This window comes from Ovis canadensis, chromosome 21 (genome assembly GCF_042477335.2).
Source record: "Ovis canadensis isolate MfBH-ARS-UI-01 breed Bighorn chromosome 21, ARS-UI_OviCan_v2, whole genome shotgun sequence".
Classification (NCBI taxonomy): Eukaryota; Metazoa; Chordata; class Mammalia; order Artiodactyla; family Bovidae; genus Ovis; species Ovis canadensis.
The window spans coordinates 48,080,236-48,102,211 of record NC_091265.1 but is presented as its reverse complement, the minus strand read 5'-3'; the positions used below and the strand labels follow the sequence as shown (position 1 = coordinate 48,102,211).

General features: G+C 50.4%; 1 protein-coding gene across 1 annotated transcript in view; it reads right to left on the bottom strand.

Annotated features, from left to right (window-relative positions):
• Positions 1 to 3,321: 3,321 nt before the first annotated feature.
• Positions 3,322 to 21,976, bottom strand: part of KCNJ5 (potassium inwardly rectifying channel subfamily J member 5) — a 28,583-nt gene continuing 9,928 nt past the window's right edge. Inside the window, exons 2-3 of the mRNA XM_069564993.1 lie at positions 11,048 to 11,986; positions 3,322 to 7,629 (exon numbers count right to left, since the gene is read on the bottom strand). Of these exons, the coding sequence (XP_069421094.1) occupies positions 7,307 to 7,629; positions 11,048 to 11,984 (1,260 nt within the window). The 5' untranslated portion in view covers positions 11,985 to 11,986 and the 3' untranslated portion in view covers positions 3,322 to 7,306. The remainder of the gene's footprint in view (positions 7,630 to 11,047; positions 11,987 to 21,976) is intronic.

Below are 21,976 nucleotides of genomic sequence, written 5' to 3'. Positions count from 1 at the left end.
TGATCTAGTGGTTAGGATTTGGCACTTTCACTGCTGTGGCCCTGGGTTCAACCCCTGGTCAGGGAACTGAGATCCCGTAAGCCACGGAGCATGGCAGCCAAAAAAAAAAAAAAAGATGTGAAAAAATAATCTACAAACAAATGTTGGTGAGGGTGTGGAGAAAAGGGGACCCTCCTACACTGTTGGTGCGAATGTAAATTGGTCCAGCCACTATGGAGAATGGTGTGGAAGTTCCTTTGAAAACTAAAAATAGAACTGTGATCCATGAGCATGGTTATTGAAGAGATTCTGGAATGTGAATATGACTTTTGGAGTGTACACGCAAAGCGATCCTTAATGCATGTACTTATCAACCACGTTCTTACGACCAGCAGCCTCACCCGTCATCCCTGCACATCCCTGCAGAAATCCCTGGATTTCTGCACTTACACTGTGGCACTGCATAGACCAATGATGCTCAAAGTACCATGTACCCACCCCTCATTAATTCCTCCCTTGAGATTTCCAATATTTGTCTCCTCTAAGGGAATCCAGGTTATTTTACCAGCAGCTTCTCAGTGAAAGTAAAATAGTTCCTAAGAGAAAAAGTCTTTTCTCTCAGTTCCTCAGAGAAAAATGTTTCTGTTTCTGAAACTCCATCCTGGACACTGATCTGCCATCAGGAAGCCAGAACGCTTTATTGGTATCCTAAGGGACTAAAGGGATGCTCGGGCACTCATCTCACACTGCTGCTGACTGGTGCAAGCCAAGCCTGGACGTTCTAGACAAAGGTGAGTTTGGGGAGCATAATGTTCAGATTTTTTGCTTTTTACTAGAGACGGGTGTGTAATCCTCCTTCCCCAAATTGTAATCCAAGCTGTGAGTGGCAAACATGTCTACTGAGGGTTCTTGCCCCCCTGACTTGGAGTTTTTAAATTATTTATTTTTGGCTGTCCTGGATCTTTGCTGCTTTTGCTCAGGGTTTTCTCTACTTGCGGTGAGTGGGGGCTGCTCTCTTGCTGCGATGCGTGGGCTTCTCATCGTGGCAGCTTCTTTTCTTGTGGAGCACAGGTTCTAGGGATTTGGGGCATGTGGAATCCTCCCGGGCCAGGGATCAAACCTGCACCCCTGCATTGGCAGGCAGGTTCTTATCTTGTAAGCCATCAGGGAAGTCCTGCAGTTTCCCTTCTGATACTGAACAATCTTTACAGTACGATCCCCAGTGAAGAGGCACCCCCACAGGCCAACAGCCAGTGGTTCCCAGGACTTCCTGACCTTTGTGTGTTTTGTGTCACACTGTCACCATGAGGCCGTCTCAGCCTCAGTCTCATTGGGTGCTTTTACCCAGGGCTAATTTAGAGGCCCTGCACTTGCTTTTGCCTCGGTCACATGCGCTAATCTGCTTGTGCTTTGTTACAGACTGAATATTTGTGTCCACTCCTGATTCATATGTTGCAATCCTCCTAATGTGATGGTGCTAGGAAGTAGGGCCTTTGAAGCTGACTACGTCATGAGGGTCCGTAAAGAAGCAGAGCACCAAAGAACTGATGCCTTTGAACTGTGGCGCTGGAGAAGACTCCCAAGAGTCCCTTGCACAGTGAGGAGATAAAACCAGTCAATCCTAAGGGAAATCAACACTGAATACTCATTGGAAGGATGGATGCTGAAGCTGAAGCTCCAGTGTTTTGGTCATCTGACTCATTGGAAAAGACCCTGATCATGGGGAAGATTGAAAGCAGAAAGAGAAGAGGGCAACAGAGGATGAGATGGCTGGATAGCATCACAGATGCAATGGACATGAACTTGGGCAAACTTCAGGAGATGGTGAGGGACAGGGAGGCCTGGCGTGCTGCAGTCCATGAGGTCACAGAGTTGGACACGACGGGGCAACTGAACAACAGGTCATGAGGGTGAAACCCTCAGTAATGACACAAATGCTCTTATTAAAGAGATCCTGAGGAGCACCCTTGCCCCTTCCACCATGAGAAGATACACTGAGAACACAGCTGTCTGTGAACCAGGAAGCAGGCTCTCACCAGACACCAAGTCTGCTGGAGCCTTGATCTTGGACTCCCCAGACTACAAAGCTTTGAGAAATAAGTGTTTGTTGTTTAAGCCACCCAGTCCATGGTATGTTTGTCAGAGTAGCTGGACCAGTCTAAGTCATGCCTGATCACCACAGGCGGGCCACAGAGTCAGACCAGCGAGATGCCTCTACACATCAGGGTTGCCCTGGCTCCCATAACTTAAAATACTGTTTCTTGTCTTGAATCAAAGCCCCAGAGAGCAGTTTTATCCTTTTGGAATGGTTTAAGCGAGGAATCTTTTGGTTAACCTTCTTTGTAGATCTGAGCTGTTCAGTTCCCATCCAGGGGACTGGAGCAGACGAGAAGGCAATTCTGAATCCTCTAATGACACCCTCAGCAGAAACTGTTTCCTTCACTTGAAAATCCTGGAGTCCTTTGCCCGTAAGACACATCCCAGCTTCCCCTGTCCTTCCCTCATCATTTAGTGATATCCATCTGTGCTAATTAATGCCATGAATTCAGTCAGTGCAGGGACTCTCTAAGGTGGATACTTCACGTTGTTTAGTTGCTAAGTCGTGTATGACTCTTTTGTGACCCCATGGACTGTAGCCTGCCAGGCTCCTCTGTATCCATGGGATTTCTTTTAGACACTCATTATTTAGGTAGTGTAGTCTGAATATTTAACGTAAAAACATGTGTTAGAATGATGTGGGGGATGGAATGAATGATCTAACAGGAGAAGACACATAGCTTGCATGCTCTGGGTGATGGCGACATCGCCCTGCTATGTGTCTGGAGGTTGAGCCCTGATTCTTGTCTCCTCCTCCCTACCTTGCCCAGACTATCACCTCCACTCCAGTTAAGATACTGATATCCCCTGGAGAAGGGCATGGCAACCCACTCCAGTATTCTTGCCTAGAGATTCCCATGGACAGAGAAACCTGGTGGGCTATGGCCCACAGGGTTGCAAAAAGGAGGACACGATTGAAGCAACTTGACATGCACACACTCTGGGTTTCTAGGGGCTTCCCTGACGGCTCAGCGGGTAAAGAATCCACCTGCAATGCAGGAGACTCAGAAGATGTGGGTTTGATCCCTGGGTCAGGAAGATCCTCTGGAGGAGGAAAATGGCAATTCATTCTAGTATTCTTGCCTGGAGAATCCCATGAACAGAGGAGCCTGGTCCAGAGTTGGTTCAAAGGGTCGGGCATGGCAGTGCACGCACCAGTGAAAACAAGAAGGACAAGTTTGTTTAAACTGGCACTGAATTGAATGGCAACCAAATGCTATCCACTTAAAATGAGAAAGAGTTCTGTAAGATCAAATCCACTTTATTGGATGAATTTTCAGCAGTGCAATGCTGTTCTTTTTAATGAGAAGATTGACAAGTCTTACACAGGGAGGAAGAGATTTGACACAGGAGTTTAAGGAGATGTGTTTAGCAAAAACCAAGTTGAGCAGAATAAGTGGCTTCTTCCCCAAAGCAATAATTCCCCATCTAATCTCTTTTCACAGCTCATTAATTCCCTCGGAATCAGAAAAAGGTGTTTCCCAATTATCCTGCCATGGGAGAACATTGCTGGTGGATGGAAGCTGACATCCACAGCACAGCACACACAGGGGCGGCCGGGAAAGGTGGGACTGTCTTCCTTCCTTCCAGGGAGCTCGGGAGCTGCCCTGGGGGCAGGGGTTTATGCAGGATGATGGCCCATCTGTGTTTGGGAGGCTCTGCTCTGGGCCCCATGGTCCTCTGACTATCTATGGCCTTGAGCAACTGAATTAGCATCTCTGAACTTCAGTTACCTCTTTGGCAGCAAGGGATTCCTAAGAGTTTCTCAGCAGGCTTCTGAGAATTACACGCCATCTTCCAGGCAAGGACCTAACCCATGGGCACATAGTAGGTGCACAGTAAAGGGTGTTTGCCCAAAGATGTGTTCAGGGCATATTTTTAGGTGACAGCAGGCAACTTAAGAGCGGGGGGAGTTGTTTTAGTTTGGGGCAACTTCAATACAGAAATTTCAAGTGTCTGTGGCTTTCACTTCTCAGGAGACCCAGGGCTGAGGCCTGTATGGAAGGCAGGCATGGGGTCAGAGTGTGACAGAAGGTGCTGGCTATTACCGATCACAAGCAGGAGAGCTCTCCCCAGATGGACTAGGGCTCCTTCCCCTCCGTCAAGGCCAGCTGCTGCAGCCAGGACCTCAACCAGCAGAAGGAAATGACAGGAAGTGGGCTGACTGCACAGGGAGGGTGGCGTCTGGAGGGGAGAGTCATGGGCAAAGCTTGTTCAACCTGATCTGGGAACGAGGGTCTTTGGGCAAGGCCGTGGAGACCTAGCAGGTGTCAGATGGATGCTGAGAGGTTGAGTGGAGGAGACTTACCTTCTTCTGAGCTCCTGGGGGCTTTGCCCTTACAGGGGACAGTTTCAGAGCAGAAGCACATGGAAGTTGAGGCAGGAAGTTAGCTCCCAAGGCTTTAGGGTCTGACCGATGAGAATGTTCTTTAGGATTTTGGAAGTGCTGAGGCTTGTGAGCAGCCACCTTGCAGCCAGCCTGGCTCACCTCTCTGTGACCCATCAGAGGTGACGAACCGTGTGGCTAAGGGCTGGGACTCATAGGTGGCTTGTGGGTAGATTTAGTGTTTTTAAAGTGATCCACAGTGAGTCCATGTTGATACAAGAACTATCAGAAAATCACTTGTGGAGTGTTTCAGACTTTAGTTTGATCAGCTGGTCGCCAAGAAGGATTGCCAAGGGATACAAAAGGCAGCCTTCTTGCCTTTGGATTTTCTTGAGAAACAGCAGCTAAGGTGCACAGTGGGATTGCTACCCGATTCATACCAGTGAAGGGGGCTCTGGCCCCTTTGGGGGCTTTCCAAGAGGATGGTGCCGACCTCTTCTCTTTTGAGGCTCCACCATGTCTGCAGTTGGCTGAAACATGACGTGGCCTGGGTTTGTGGGGATTACCACAGAGCTAGGACACAGGGGAGTGACTCACGTGGCCCCTTGGGGTTGCTAGGTGCAGGCGGGTGTGAAATTGCCCAGGACCCAGCCCGGCTGCAAGGCCTGCTTCTCCTGTGGTTTCCCCATCCTTGCTCATCTGCCTCACTGAGCGCTCTAAACCTGCAGGCACTGATGGGTTTTGACGAAGGCAGCATTTAGATCTGGTGGGGTGGCGGGGAGGGAAACAAATCAGTCCTGCAGTGCAAGCCTTGGATCTGGTGGGCTGCGGATGGGCACCCACCTCACAGTTCCAGCTATACCTCCTCAAGACCCCCAAGGCATCCAGTCTTAGTGTGCCAGGCTGCCCGCTCTCCTTTCCCTGGAGGAGAGGATTCCAGCCCATTCCTGGTTCCCTCCACGACCTGCTTCATTACAGAGGGATGCCTGCCTGGAGTCAGGACTCAGCGGAAGCCTGTAGGGAAGACCCTGCTCCTCCCTGCTTCCTGGGTCCCCCTCTCCAGATCCAGCCCCTTGCCTGAGAACTGGGTCCCCTCCCCTGAGTGTGGCCGCCTGCCTCCTCTTCTCTGCAGCCCCAGCACCTGGAAAACCCAGCCTGCGATCCAAACCCAGTCCCCCTGGCTCGGCCTTAACTTCCTACTCTTACTCCCTGGGGAGGTGCTTTGCATCCAGGGCAGGAAGAGGGTTCCCTTTTCAAAGGTCAGCCGAGAGCTCTGCCATGGTGGTGAGGAGGTCTCCACAGTTCTGTGACCGGAACTTCTGACATCTCTCCAGGTCTAGGTCAGCTGATCGGAAGCCTGTCAGCCTCCACACGCCTGATGTACCCCATCACCATGACAGCTGCAGCGTCTGTCTGTCCTCTTCCTGCACCTCCAGGCTAAAAGGGAAAGCCTTCTGCCATTGTTGGTTTTTTTGGCAGTACCACTTGGCCTGTGGGATTCTAGTTCCCCACCAAGAGGGATCCAGACCTCAGCAGAAAAGCTCAGAGTCCTGGCCACTGGGCAATTAGGGAAGTCCCATGCCTTGCTGTTTTTAAGGCTCTTCTCCATTCAGCGCTCTCTTAATGTTCACCCCTTCTCTGATTCTCCATGTTTGCAAGGTGAGGATGGCACCCACCCCGCTTTCCTGGCCATTCTTCCTGCCCCCCCCCAGCCCAGCCACCTCATTAGACCCCCACCTGTCGGAGAGGAGACCCAGGGCAGCAGCACCAGCTCGGAGTCCCCCACCTCGGCTGGAAGGTGGTGCCAGCCTGACAGGCCCTTCTCCCTGTGCTTCACGTCCCTGCTTCACCTGGTAGCAAAGCTTGAAGTCAGCGATCTTGGTGACAGCTGGTGCCGCTGCTCATTTTAAAATTCAGCTTTTGTTTGCCTTTCTCTGTATGTCTTCCCTCCCCCTCCCTGCTTCAGCACTGACTGGCTCATCTTGCCCTCTGACCACAGCGTTCTCCCTGGATGGATCACACCACGGGCTCCGAGACTGTATGGGAAACCACAGTGAAGGTGAGAAGCACTTTGAGATTCTTGGGGCCAGATGTCCTAGCACAGGTCCAGCTGCTGGGGTTCTCTCTTTGGTGGGAGGTGCAGGCACAGTATGGCTGGGGCGGCCAGGAAGTGAGCCCCGACTAAACGTCACCCTAAGGAGAGCAGTGGTCTGCAGGCTACATAGGACCTGCAGAACACGGCAGGGAAAGCACACACTTCACAGGTAATGCTGAGATCCAGCGGTGAGGGCCTTAGTGCTCTGAGTGGTCACTGGTGGCAGATTTGCAAGGAATTCTATGTGACCTGAACCATTGAGGTCTGTGAGCTCCCCTGGGGACCGGGGATTGGAGTTTCCAGATTGGAGGAATCTCCCACCCTGAAACCACAACAGGCTCCACGATGGCCAGAATGAGGGGAAGGGGGCAGCAGCCTTCTCTAGGTGTCAGCCCTCAGCGGGAGGAGGCTGCTGGTTGGGCTGTGAAACCCCAAGAGGAAGGTGATCCGGGCCAGTTGGCAGAGAGAGGTGTTAGGACAGAGGCCACCTGGGTGTTTCACTGTGAGACAAGCCCTCCTGGTCTGGCTCTTACCCCATGTGACACAGGCTGGGGAGGAGAGACAGCACTGCCATGGGGACCAGCTGGAAACCACCTGCTCCAGTAGATCCTGGGCTGGGAGGTGCCAGGACTCGGTTACTACTCTTCCCCACAGAGCCTTAAAGGCCACCCCAACCCCCAAAACAGCACACTCAGCACATTCACACAACCCAGCCCACTCAGCCCTTCAACCCCAGCCCTGCAGCCTCTGTGCTCATGAGAAGGGAGCACAGAGGGGAATGAGGGGAGGTCACGGGGAGAGTGCCGTCCTCACGCAGAGCCCTTGGTCTCCTGGGACCCACTCAGACCCTCAGGCTCTTCCTCTCCCTCTGGCTCCGCCTCTGCACCCAGCTCTGCTCCAACGCAGCCCCCTGGCAGTGGAGGGCTGGGGAGGTACTGCAGGAGTCGGCCTTCCCGCTTCATTTCTGCCAGCTCTTTGGCACAGCAGCTGGGCGTGTTGGTTTCATAGGTGTCGTGGAAGGTGTTGTAGTCCACCTCATAGAAGCCCTTTTCCAAGGTGAGGACTGGTGTGAACCGGTGGCCCCAGAGCACCTCGGTATCCATGTAGGAGCTCCGTGCTTGGCAAGTCATGCCTGGGTGCACAGAGGGCACACGTATTAGGAGTGGCCACAGCCTTCCATCTATTATCCATCCATCAGCCCATCATCCATCATCCTTCTATCCATCCATTCAACATCTTTCATCCATCTGTCCATCTGTGCATCTATCCATCATCCATCCATTCATCCACCCATCCACTCATTCATCACTGATCCATCAATCCACCCACCCAATTATCATTCCAGTCATTCATCAAGCATATGTTGAATGTCAGCTTTGTGCTAAGCACGATGGAGACATAAAGCTGAATAAGATACAAGCCTTGCCCTAAGGAGCTCAAGGTGTGATGGAGGCAGAAAATTAGAAACTAACAATGCAAGATTGTGGAGTAGGTTCCTAGAGACTGGAGTGAATAATTCAGGAATGGGCATGGTTCCTGAACATGCATTAAGTTCTAGAAGACTGAGACAAGAAAAGATGAGGAAAGTTTGAACAAAGATAAATTCAGAGTGGCTCAACCCAGAGAAGCTGACAGGCATTTAGAATACATGGGGTTGTTTGGGGTGGATCCATATGGGCAAAAGCCTACATGTGTGTACACACACACACCCACGGATGTGTGCACACACACACACACAGCACGGCTCCTGGGTTGGAGCATGCTCCAATGCCCCCATTCCCTGTCGGCTCAGCCCTGGCATGCCTATGTTATTTTTAGGTGCTGCTTTCTCTCCAGAGAGGACAGCTTTGTTTATGGATGAGGACGCCTCTGTCCTCAGGGTCACAGGGAAGCAGTTTTCTGATATTTAATCTTTTGGTTGAGGAAGGTCCTGGCTTGTGCTCTTTGAAAACTGAAGGAAATGTCTGCTTAGCACCCCTCTCCCCAGTTTAAATGTTCTCTGGCAGGGGTCTCAGGGGTCTCTCCCTGCACCCCAGACCCACAGAGCACCAGGTAACCCCAGTGCACCCCACGTGCTCTTGGCTCGCGTGGTCCTGCCTGCTCCAGATGTCTCCCCTCGGTCCTTGGACAACCCCCAGCTCAACAGAGGTTTAGAAACCCATGCTGGGCACTGACCAGTCCAGACACAAGGCAAAGATCTGCAGGCTTGGGGGCCCCAGGAAACACAGCGAGATGGGACCTCTGTGGGTGCTTTGGACCAAGCCTCCCGGGGTCTTCCTGCCCTTCTTCTGTCCCACCTCTTGGGAGGGGGCTGTTCTATGACTGGAAACCCACCAGTGTGCCTGGCAGTCAGCTTCCAATGCATTTGGAAAGGACAGAAGCCTCTCTGGGTGGCAGGCATTGTGCTTCACATACACCCCTCTGTTTCATCATTTAACCCCCTCCCTTGTGAGCCTCTGAGGTTTGTTATCTTCATCCTGCTGGCGAGTTGAACAACCTGCCCAAACTCACACATGCAGGCTGCACAGAGCTGCGCTGGTCAAACTTCGGCCTGAACTCATAGCCTGTGCTTGGTTCCATGAATGTGGCAACCAAGCTCCTAAAGTGGCTGAGATCAGAGCCCGTGTGGGTGGCGGTCTCCCTCTCTTTCCTCTCAGCAGACCTGGAGTAACCCGGGTCATGGGAAGAGAGGAAGGCAACCAGATGGGGCAGATCAACTGAGGGACCTGACTCTGAGCAGTCACGCTGGGAGAGGTCAGCAAGTGGCAGTGAAGGGCCAGCGAAGAGAAGAAGTATGGATGGTAAGGCACTGTTTTCCTACCTGTCTCCACGTTCCCAAGCTGACCTTTGTGGTCTCGAAATGGAGCTCTTTTCCCAGAATCTCAGCCCATGTTCTGGTCTAACCCTGGCTCCAAGGATGGCGTGACCTGCAAGCTCCCAGTGGTGAGAGGAGAGTCTGCCTGCACCCCTCTGTCCTGTCCCAGGGGTTCCCCGGCTGCCACCATATGCCGCCTGGCCAGCCTGGGTCCCCAGCAGATGGCCGAGCAGCTCCCCCCGCCCGGGTCTCTGGAGCGTGTTCATACCCTAGAGGTTTTGCTCCACTTGGGAAGGTCTGTCTGTGGCTGCCCCATCCAAGCCGCCCACCCAGCCCCCGGGAGACCAGGAAGGCTTGTTTGGCCACCTTTGTGCCAGGCCCCCAACCTTATCGGGGGCAGTGTGGTGTGGCTGACAAACTCTAGATGCCTGAGTGACAGCCCCAAATACGACAGACCCTCCTGTCTGCATGAAGCAGCTTCCACATCTGTGAAACAGGGTCGAAGCCAGCCCTCTAGTGCCGTTGCCAGATTAGAAAAACATGTATATTCTCAGCTCCAGTGAGTTTTCTGTGAGTCATCCTTAGGGCCAGGCCAGGCGCTCAGATGCCTCTGTGAGTGAGAAAGGAGGGCAGGAAGAAGGGGGAAGCAGAGGAGGGCCCACAGTTAGCAGGGCTCCCTTGCCCAGGGAGTGTGGTGGGGATATGGGCTCCTCCAGGCTTGGCCTCCCTGAGCCCCGCACAGAGCTGGGAGGTGGGAAGCGCTCAGCTGCCATGAGTCAGTTGCTGGGCAGGGAGGTGCTGGCCAGATACGTGTGAGTGGGATGCACTATCTTCTGCACACACCTGTGTTCACAGAGCCCCTTCCACAGGGAAGCTGAGGGACAGCCTGCCCCACAGGGGCCTAAGGGTGTGGGACTTGTGAGTCTCTCCCAGAAGAGGATTCTGTGACTTTGGGAATCACCCCGTCCTTGCCTCAGGTGGCAATTCACCTGTAAAGACCTGCCACATCCTCCTGTAAGAAGCCCGTTCACCTTTGTTCACCTCAGAGTTTCTCAAAGTTATGTGCTCACAGAACCCCCTTTGGGTGACACCTGCTCCAGGATGGGGGCAGGAGGGAAGGACAGGTGGTGTAGCCTGTTGGAAACCAGGCTTTGGGTCACCTGGCTTTGACCTGCATCCTGGTTCAGTGACTTAGGACTGCTTACCTCTCTCTGTCTCTTGTTTCTACACCTGTACCTGGAGGAAAACCATCTCACTCAATGAGCTACTGTGCGCTTAGAGTCTAGACCATGCCCAGACATTGGGGGTTGAGGGTGGGGTTTCAACACACGTTGTGTGTGTGTGTGTGTATGCACGCTTGGTTGTGTCTGATTCTTTGCGACCCCATGGACTGTAACCCACCATGCTCCTCTGTCCATGGGATATTTCAGGCAAGAATACTGGAGTGGGTTGCCATTTCCTTTTTCAGGGGATCTTCCCAACCCAGGGATCAAACCCAAATCTCCTGCATTGGCACTTGGGTTCTTTGCCACAGAACCACCAGGAAGTCCCAACACACATTATCTGCTCTCATAATTCCATCCTGAAGATCACCATTTGGGGGTTGGAGCTGATTGAGCTGCCACCTTCAGGCTGCACCTTCTGGAATCAGCAGGGGTCTGAGCACCAGGGCCGGGGAAGGGCTGGGGAGGGGGTGGGGAGGAGCTGGGGAGGAGAAGGGGCTGGGGAGGCTCACCTGTGGCCTCCACCATCCCTTCCAGGATGACCACCACCTCGAATTCCTCCTGGGTCAGCTGGGCCCGTGACATCTCCCAGAAAGGGCTCTTCTCGTTGATTTCGTGACAGATGATGAGCGGGGAAACCAGGAAGAGGCGGTCGTCCCCCGTGTCGAAGCCCACGTTGATGTCGGTCTGGTTCAGGGGGATGAACTCGCCCTCCTTGGTCTGCCGGGACTTGATGAGCTTGGCGCGGATGGAGGCCTCCACGATGTGCGAGTTGCGGAGGTCGCCCACCCGGAACATGAGACAGAGCTTCTCGTCTCGAAGTGAGATGACGGCATTATTGGAAAACATGAGGGTCTCAGCTCTCTTCTTGGGCTGGCTGATCTTGACGAACATGCACCCCACCATGAAGGCGTTGACGATGGAGCCGAGGATGGCCTGGACCAGCAGGAGGACGATGCCCTCCGGACACTTCTCCGTGATCACCCGAAAGCCGTACCCGATGGTGGTCTCCGTCTCGATGGAGAACAGGAAGGCAGACACGAAGCCGCTGAGGTTCTCTACACAAGGGATCCACTCCCGGTCCCCGACGTGGTCCAGGTCACCCCGGATGTAAGCAATGAGCCACCAGATGAACCCGAAGAACAGCCAGGTGATGGTGTAGACCATGGTGAAGACAAGCAGGTTGAAGCGCCACTTGAGGTCCACCAGGGTGGTGAAGAGGTCGCTCAGGTAGCGGTAGGTCTCCTGGACGTTGCCGTGATGGACGTTGCACTTGCCGCTCTTCTCCATGTAGCGCTGCCTCGGCTTCTTGCCCTCTGACAGGAGGCGCGTGCGGTCGGTGGCAATGGGGATGTAATCTCGGGCCTGTTTGGGAATCTTCTTAGGGTCCCTGGGAGTGACCCCAATCTCCATATCCTGGTTCATGGCATTCCTAGAATCGCCAGCCATGACTGGGGGGGGGGGGCGTGCATTGAATTAAAAAGACATTGTCAGATGGCCAGTAAGCAATGAAAATATGCTCAACGTTGCTAATTGTTAAGGACATGCAAATCAAATCTACAATGAAGTACCACCTAACGCCAGTCAGAATGGCCATTGCCAAAAAGTCCATAGATATTAATAATAAATGCTGGAGAGGATATGGAGAAAAGGAAAACCCTCCTACAAAGTTGGTGGAAATGTAAATTGCAGCCACTATGAAAAACAGTATGGAGTTTCCTCAAAAAAACTAAACAAGGAGCTGTCATACGATCCCACAATCCCACGCCTGGGCATATACCTGGACAAAACTAGAATTTGAAAAAATACATGCACCCCTATGCTCAAAGCAGCATTATTTACAATAGCCAAGATACAGAAACAACATAAATGTCCATCAACAGATAAACAGATAAAGAAGATGTGATACACACACACGCACACACACTCAGGAATATTACTCAGCCATCAAGAGCGGAATACTCTTTTGCAGAGTGTAGTACCATTTGCAGCAACATGGATGGGCCTAGAGATTATCATAGCAAGCAAAGTAAGTCATAAAGAGAAAGACAAATATCATACCATGCCATATCACTTATATGTGAAATCTAAAATATGATACAAATGAACATATCTATGAAATAAAACAGGGTGGTTGCCAAGGAGAGGTGGTGAGAGAAGGGTGGAGAGGGAGTTTGGGATTAGCAGATGCAAACTGTTATATATAGGATGGATAAACAACAAGGTCCTACTGTGTAGCACAGGGAAATATATTCAGTATCTGGTGGCAAACCATAATGGAAAAGAATATATATGTATATAACTGAGTTACATAACTGAATATATATGTATATAACTGAGCTGTACAGAGGAAATTAGCACCCCATTGTAAATCAACTATACTTCAATAAAATTTTAGAAAGACATCCTCAGTGATGTAGGCTGTTCTGATTCACAGAAACCTTAAACTTCAAGGTCACTCTGCCTTTGTGCGCTCTACTGTACAGTGGGCCAATATATGTGGACCAGAGGCAGCCCGGGGAATGCTCAGGGCAGGGATCCTGTTTTCTGGATCCTATATTTGTTTTTATTCCAGGTACCTAGTGCGGGTTCTATCATACAATGGAAGCTCGGTAGTTATTTACTGAACAAATAAACGAACACATTCTAGATGCAAACTTCATGCTTACTGTTTAAAGGCTTTAAAGAAACCTGAGAGAAATTATTTTTATTTTATTAATATTTATTTATTTGGCTATGCTGGGTCTTAGTTGCAGCATACAGGATCTAGTTCCCTGACCAGGGATCGAACCTGGGTCCCTAGCTTTGGAAGCAAGGAGTCAGCCCCTGGACCACCAGAGAAGTTCCTGGGAGCAATTTTTTTTAAAGAGTAATTGCAACACTTTTTTAAACGCCTGCTGTGTTCCATGCTGGATAGGTACAGTCACTTGTTATCACCACAACAACCTGTTGAGAGCTTGTAATCTCCATTGTAGAAACACCACTCAGGCATCAGGCTCATTTCTAAGTCTCTCTCCCTCCTTTAGAATGTAAGCTCCCCCTGCCTCAGGCTCAATTTGGGGCCTGTTCTGTTCCCTGATACATTCCAAGTACCCAGAGCATAGCCTGGCACTGAATAAATGGATGAACAACTATGAGGCCCAGTAGCCCCATATGGTGAAGGCCGGGGAAGCCTGGTGTGCTGTGTCCACGGGGTCCCAGAGAGCTGGACATGACTGAACGACTGAACAGCAAGAACAGCATGAGTCCCAAAGAGGATAAGTGACATCCAGGTGGAAGAGCTGATATTTGGGTTCCAGCCGGTCGGGCCCAAAGTCTGTGCTCTTTCTTTTATCCCTCCCTATCTCCTTTCTTCGGAGAAGGCGATGGCCACCCACTCCAGTACTCTTGCCTGGAAAATCCCATGGACGGAGGAGCCTGGTAGGCTGCAGTCCATGGGGTCACTAAGAGTCGGACACGACTGAGCGACTTCACTTTCACTTTTCACTTTCATGCATTGGAGAAGGAAATGGCAACGCACTCCAGTGTTCTTGCCTGGAGAATCCCAGGGACGGTGGAGCCTGGTGGGCTGCCGTCTATGGGGTCGCACAGAGTCAGACACGACTGAAGCGCCTTAGCAGCAGCATCTCCTTTCTTGTAGTCTGAGATCTTGGCAGCAGACAGAAAGGAAAAGGCAGCATGTGTCTGATTCACCCTGTGGTCACTCGAACCGTCTGAGCGGGAAGTTGCGCTGCCTGAGCACTTACCAATGTAACAAATTGCTGTTTAGACTTGCCATTATAAATTCTGATACAGTAATTCCCTGCTCTGTGAGAAATCAAGATAGGCAGGATGTTCATGCCCCAAGGCTTTCAAAAGGGTTGTAAAATATTTTTGGAATATATCTAGTGCTAAGTTGCTTCTGTCTTGTCCGACTGTTTGAAACCCTATGCACTGTAGCCCACCAGGCTCCTCAGTCCAAGGGGTTTTCCAGGCAAGAATACTGGAGTGGGTTACCACTTCCTACTCCAGGGGATTTTCTAGACCCAGGAGTTGAACCCAGGTCTCCTACATTGGCTAGTGGGTTCTGTACCAGTATGCTGCACTTTAAAGAAACACCTAGAATCCTGTAGAACTCCATCTACAGTTTTTCTGATATTTTGCTCACAGACATTAAAATGCTCTAACCCAGATGGGAAGGAAATCTAAAGGAGAGGGAATATATACATATGTAAAACTGATTCACTTTGCTGTACCGCAGAAACTAACACAGCATTGTGGAGCAATCATACTCCAATAAAACTTTTTTTAAAAGATGCTCAAAGACTCTGATGAACCTGGGCGGGACCATAAGACTCTGTAGCCGACAGCAACAGCTTCAATTTCTGCCCAGTCCTGAGCCAGTTACTGTGCTAAGAAATCAGTATTGTTTGATCTCATTTAATCATCACAATAGAGCTCTTACACTAGTACTGTTATCATCCTCTGTTTTCAGACAAGGAAAAGGAATCACAAGTGGTAAGTGGCCAGCTTAGGTTTTGGATCTAGGTCTGTCTGACTCTAGCCCAGGGGCTCACAGTACCCACCAAGCAATGGCTTGCAGTCATTGAGATTCTAAGGCTCTGGCTTAGACCACTGGACTGTTCTTCCTAGAAAGTTCTAGGAGCTTCTAATTCTGGGGATACCATCACTCAGCCCTCTTCTTTCTAAGCATGTTCTTGATTTTGCAGTAACTCTCCTTCCCAGAGAACCAGGTCCCCGATGGAACAACCTGGATGTATGTTCTATAAACCATGAGCTAACTGCCTCACTGACTGGTTGAGGAAGTTCTCACTGCTCCCTGGGTGGCTGCTGCAATTTCAAGATGACCTTTCAAATATCATATTGAAGGGTCCTAGGAAGTGCTGTTTGTCAGAGACATCCGCTAGCCATTTCCTATTCCGCACAGGCCACCTGCTCCCTGTCCTCTGCGTCGCAGTTACAGAGATAAATGAAACGAGGAAGAATGGTTGGTGCCGCTTTGCAGGAACCCAAGCACGATCTCACTCTGCCCCTTAGCTAGGAGACTGTTTACTAAATCCCGACCAGAGATGCCCAGAAATGAGGAGAAATGCTGCTGATGCTGAGGTTCCGGGGACTCCTGGGGACCCCAGCTGCTGGAACCCAGATGGGGGGTCCACTGAGAGTGCTTCCTGTGGCTTCCCCAGCTTCTGACACTGGGCAGGGCAGGCTCAGTACCCGTGAGAATGAGTCATGGACAAGAAAGCACACTCTCTGCCCTCAGCTCTTTCAGGAGGGCAGCCTTCCACTGATTTTCTGCACTGTTTCCTTCTTTATTTTTAAACCTACTTTCATACATTCTCGCAGGAGAAAGCCTTGTCTGTACTGGACACAGAAAAAAAAAAAAGGCTTTCTGGGACACCTCCACCCAGATCGGAAAACTTCTTGGGTCCAGCAGACAGGAATAGTGGGTCTGATCTCACCCATTCTCCAGGTGAGTGAGAATCATCACAGGAGGGATCACCTGCTCAACTCAGGGTGAGACCTGGATTCCAGCCTAACATCCAACACACCTGCTCTGGGATCCAAAGAGAAACAGCCTTAACTTTCTTTGCCTCAGTTTCTTTTCTTTAAGTTGTTTATTTATTGTTGGCTGTGCTGGGTCTTCGCTGCTGTGCATGGGTTTTTCTCTAGTTGCGGTGAGCTGGCTTCTCATTGTGGTGGCTTCCCTTATTGCCCAGCATGGGCTCGTGGGCTTCAGCAGTTGCAGCGCTCAGGCTCTAGAGTGCAGGCTGAGTAGCTGTGATGCACAGGCTTAGTTGCTCCGGGGCATTTGGGATCTTCCCAGACCAGGGATCCTACAAGTGCCTCCTGCACTGGCAGGTGGATTCTTTACCACTGAGACAACAGGAAAGCCCTGTTTGCCTCAGTTTGATCATGGACACTCAGGGAAAGAATATATGAGAAAAAAAAGAAACTGTAAGCACAAACTCTCCTTGAATTGAAATTTAATGCAATTGCACAGTAACCTCATTTTATTTTATTCTATTTATAAAGATTTTTTTAATATGGACCATTTTAAATGTCTTTATTGAATTTGCTACAATATTGTTTCTGCTTTATGTTTTTTGTTTTTTGGTTTTTTTTTTTTTTTTTTTTGCTGTAAGGCATGTGAGCTCTTAGCTCCCAGACCAGGGACTGAATCCATACCCCTAGCATTGGAAGGTGAAGTCTTAACCACTGGACCACCAGGGAAGTCCCATAACCCCATTTTAAAGAAGAGAGAGGCAGGGAGCATCTGATACTTAAAGGCCCCGTGTATGATCTGTAGGGCAGGTGTCAGGCATGGAGCCTCAACCACCTGATTCCTACTTAGTGTTAGTGGATCAGTCATGTCAGACTCTCTGCAGCCCCATGGACCATAGCCTGCCAGGATCCCCTGTCATGGGATTCTCCAGCAAGAATACTGGAGTGGGTAGCCATTCCCTTCTCTAGGGGATCTTCCTGACCCAGGGATCAAACCTGGGTTTCCTGCATTGCAGGTAGATTCTTTATCGTCTAAGGCACCAGGGAAGCCCCAAATTACTTAGAGTAAGCAAATTGCCCACACTAGAAATCTCAGTCTCCAGTGCTGTGGGCTCAAGTCAAAGGGGTTTTCATGGACAATGAAGATTCTCTAATCAGATTTTCAAGATCCTCTGTATTAATTTATGCATTCACTGAACAAGCACTAATTGAAGAGTTATTTGAGTCCAACTCCTGTGCTCAGAGCTAGTAATAATGCAGTAAGGTGAATGCAGGCCCAGGCCTTGTATACTTTGTATTCTAGCCTTGCCTCTTTGAACCCAGATGTCTGTGGAGAGAGAAGCAGGGAGAAAGCGTGGGCCTGGCCGAGGCCAGCCGAGTGTGGGCACTGCTTTCTGCAGGGCCAGGGAGAGGCCCTGACGTGAGCAAATCCTATTCAATCTCATCAAGGCCAATATTGCTTTCCATCTTTCATCCTCTCCTACATACTGAATGGAAAGCTGTGCCCAGACATGATTAAAGCTTCTGGGAGAGGCAGAGCTTCAAGTCCGGCAAAGTGGTTTAATCTCTTTGATATAAAACACAAGTGGAGAAAGAATCAAAAGAGGAAAACTCAAAGGAAGTTGTATTTCAGAGGATGCATTCATTAATCTGACATCCATTTAAATGCACCTCTGTATTAAGAATTTCAAAAGATATCTCCCACCCAACCCCCAGTGAAGAAAACTCTGTGTCATGGGATGCTTTAGGAAGTCATGGACACAGCAGCTTGATAGAAACTGCACGTGGGGACCAGCAGGGTATCCTGAAGACAGCACTGGCCTGGGAGCCTTGTCTCAGACTGTTTCCGACTGTGAAATGGGCATAGCAGGCACCCTTAGTGATATCCTCCTTTCTCTCTTAGATGTGCTGGGTCAAAGTCTGAGTTCCCTCGGATTTGGGATGAGATTGGAGGAAGAGTATTGGGGGTTTCCTAGGTGGTGCTAGTGGTAAAGAATCTGCCTGCCAATGCAGGAAATGCAAGAGATATGAGTTTGATCTCTATATCAGGGAGATCCCTTGGAGAAGGGAATGGCTACCCACTCCAGTACTCTTGCCTGGGAAATCCCAGAGGAGCCTGGAGGGCTACAGTCCATGGGGGTCACAAAGAGTCGGACATGACTGAGTGAGCATTGGAGGAACAGTATTGGAGGGGAATATGTTCACTTCTCAGACTGAGATAATTGTATACTATGCTATATGAATCTATACAGTTGTACTGCTTACTAAATATGAAAAGACTCCTAATTGGCTGATGAATAAGTTCCCCCAATGTCCTCAAGGATCCTCAAAGTAAGCAGGGAGAACAAAAAGTCTTATCAGCAGAGTATGCACTGGAAACAGAGAGGGCACAAGAAAGCAGGCAGAATTCTGAGAGGGCCCCACGATTCCTGCCCCCAGACACTCCCGATGCATCCCCGGGTGTGGGGACACGATTCTCACTCCAGTAATAGGGCTGTGTTCTGGTTCATTTGACTCTAAGCAAGGAGGATCTTCTGGGGTGGGCCAGACCTCATCAGCTGCTGCTGCTGCTGCTAAGTCGCTTTAGTCGTGTCTGACTCTGTGCGACCGCATAGATGGCGGCCCACCAGGCTCCCCCATGCCTGGGATTCTCCAGGCAAGAACACTGGAGTGGGTTGCCATTTCCTTCTCCAATGCATAGAAGTGAAAAGTGAAAGTGAAGTTGCTTTGTCGTGTCCGACTCTTAGTGACCCCATGGACTGCAGCCCACCAGGCTCCTCCGTCCATGGGATTTTCCAGGTAAGAGTACTGGCATGGGGTGCCATTCCCTTCTCCGGACCTCATCAGATAAGCCCTTAAAAGGACTAGGCTCTTCCTGAAGCAGGAGACTGAAAGCACAAGAAGAATTAGATGGACAGACGTTCCCTTTGTGGCTTTAAAGATGGAGGAGGCCACATGGCAAGGGATGTGGGTGAACCCCAGGAGCCGGGTACATCCCCTTGTTGACAACCAGCAAGGAAACAGGGACTTCAGTCCGACAAGCACAAACAAGGAAATCTTGCCACAACCACAGGAGCTAGAAGAGAACCTGAGCTCCAGAGGAGATGCGCCTGCAGGCTGCCTGCCTGGAACCTGGTGCAGAAACAGCAGTGAAAGAGGCTCGGGCCAGCAGACAGCAAAGTCCGGGGGAGCCTCAGGGGGTTGAGGGGTAGGGTGGTGGTGGCACTGGCTCAGAATCTGATGGTGGAGCCCCTCTTGGCCCGGAAGGAATCGGCCAGTGGTCCCAGCCATTCAGAGCCTGGGCCCAAACTGCACGGATGGGCTGGCTCCTCCCAGGGGGCCAGCCCTGGTTTCCCAGCTTTCATAATTACTAACCTTAAAAGCAAAAAAAAAAACAAAACAAAGCTCTATTTAGTGCATCCTGAGACTTAATGGCAACGAGCTCAGAAGTAACACATCTTAAAAAACCCATCAGGTAATTTGTTTAAAAATCCTCTCATTTTGTAGCTATTTTTTTAATCAACTTAGGTGGTAATCTATTTTTTATTTCCTGGATGTCTGGTGGTTTTACTCTTTGAGTCCACGTTCAAAAAGTATTTGGGTGACAACATATGTGATACCACGCGTGTGAAGGCCCATTGGAAACTGTGATGCACAAGATTCATTCATTCGTTCAGTGAGTCAGTGACCCTCCACTGAGCATCACTTACAAATGTACATGATGGCTCAGGAGAGGGGGTTGTAGGGGATGGAGCACCACATCACCCCTTTTCTTTGCTTCCCATGCACAAATGTCTTGTTAAAAATGCAGATTCTGATACAGTAGGTCTGGGGTTCCTAGACTCTGCATTTTTTCCCAGCAGCTCCCAGTGACCTTGATGCTGCTGGTCCTCAGGCCAGTCTCCCCCTGGGTACCCCCTGTGATCAACTGGGAGCTGGATGCCATGCTGACTGATGCCTGGGTCCTACACCCTGGGAGCCCGACCCAGGCCATTCTGACGGGCAACAGAGACTGAGGACCCCTGCTCGACATTCTGTCCTCATGGAGCTTACACACTGGTGGGGACACACAGACAAAGATCCCACAGAGAGTGACAGAGGGACGAAGGCAGGGTTCTTGATTCAGCTTGGCCTGGGCGGGTGAGGAGGGCTCAGGAAAGACTTGGCGAAGAGGGTGCCCAGTGAGTACAGTGAGGTGAGCCTTCTTGACATGAGATACAGGAACGGACAATCACAAAAGCTCACGTACTGGGACTTTGCTGGTGGCCCAGTGGTCAGAACTTCATGCCTCCAGTGCAAAGCATATGCATTTGAGTCCTGGTCAGGGAATAAGATCCCACATGCCATGTGGCATGGCTAAAGAATAAAAATAAAAAATTGGATCTTTAAGTAAAATTAAAAAAAAAAAAAAGAAGGAAAAGAAAAGCTCACATACTAAATATCCGTGACTGGCCATCTCTGTGATGGGTGCCTTTTATGCAGTGTCTCATTTAATGCTCAAACACATCTACTAAGTCAGTTTTAGCAGCTTCATGTTCAGATCATAAAAGCAGAGTGATTAAGTAACTTGCTTAAAGCCGTTTAGTTATTAAGTGGCAGAATTGGACACATTTGATTCCAAAGCCTCTAAACCGAGCTCTGAAACACCTGGCCGAGGAGGAAGCCGACGACACATCCTGATTGGTGCTTGGAAACCAGTTCATGATTTTGCCCAGGCTGCCGCGTAGAGCTGGGGCTGACCCCCCTCTCCTCCATCCACCCTCCGGCTCTTGTCCCCAGCTAAAAGCCGCTTGTTTGTGCTTACAGTGGCTCCTGGACTTCTTCTCACTACAGCAGTATCCACTCACACAGGTCTCTAATCGCTCCAAGGAGACAGGGTGGCAGGCAACACACGGTGTCCTGACATAATCCTTGAGAGCTCCTTTGATTCTGTCTGGACACCCTGGTCCCTTCCAGACCAGAGACCATGAGCTGGCAGTCACTCATCTCACCTTGAACAACTCTGGCTGGATGTCCCTTCATTTCAGGTGTGTCTGCCTCTGCCAGGAGTGGGGTGAATATCTGTCCCTCCTGAGTGAGGAGGGCACGCTGTGGTGACCAGAATCCAGGAGGCTGGTACCCAACTTTGCTGCCTCCAAAGGCAGGTGAGTGAGGTCAGTAAGAGGAACTGCTGCTTCTCTGACCACCGACACACCGCATGGGCATACTGACCAGACAACCTGCTCGCTCCTTGTTTTTGTTTCATTGTGTCTGGCTCCTGTGACCCCACGGACTGTATGTAGCCTGAGGGTAGGGTCATCTCCTTAGAAACCAAGAACTCCAAAGTCAGCGAGGATTCTTACTGGCTTGCTTGCCTGCACGTGTGCTCAATCACTTCATTCATATCCAACTCTTTTGAGACCCCCATGGACTGTAGCCTGCCAGGCTCCTCTGCCCATGGGATTATCCAGGCAAGAATACTGGAGTGGGTAGCCATTCCTTTCTCCAGGGGATCTTCCCAACCCAGGGATTGAATCTGGGTTTCCTGCATTGCAGGCGGATTCTTCACCATCTTAGCCACCAGGGAAGCCCATGGTAAATGCAATCACCAGGGAAATACATGGTAAATGCAACCAAAACTTCCTCTGGGTTTTGGGGACACTATAGGGAGTGGTGGGGACTGCGGTGAGTACACACGCTCAGGGGGCAGCCTTACTCAGCTCCAGCTAATACTCTCGGGCAACAGTGTGGAGCTGCTGCTGCTGCAAGTTCTTTTACTTTCTTTTTCCAGAAAAGCTAGAAATGAAGATTTTTAAACAAGAAATCTGTTTTTCAATGTTGACAATTAACTCAACAATTTTTGAAACAACAAGCAAGCCAAAGAAAATCCATCTGTGAGTCAGATTCAGTCTGTCAGCAGCCAATTCATACTCCTGGTTTCCCCATTCAGAGAGAGG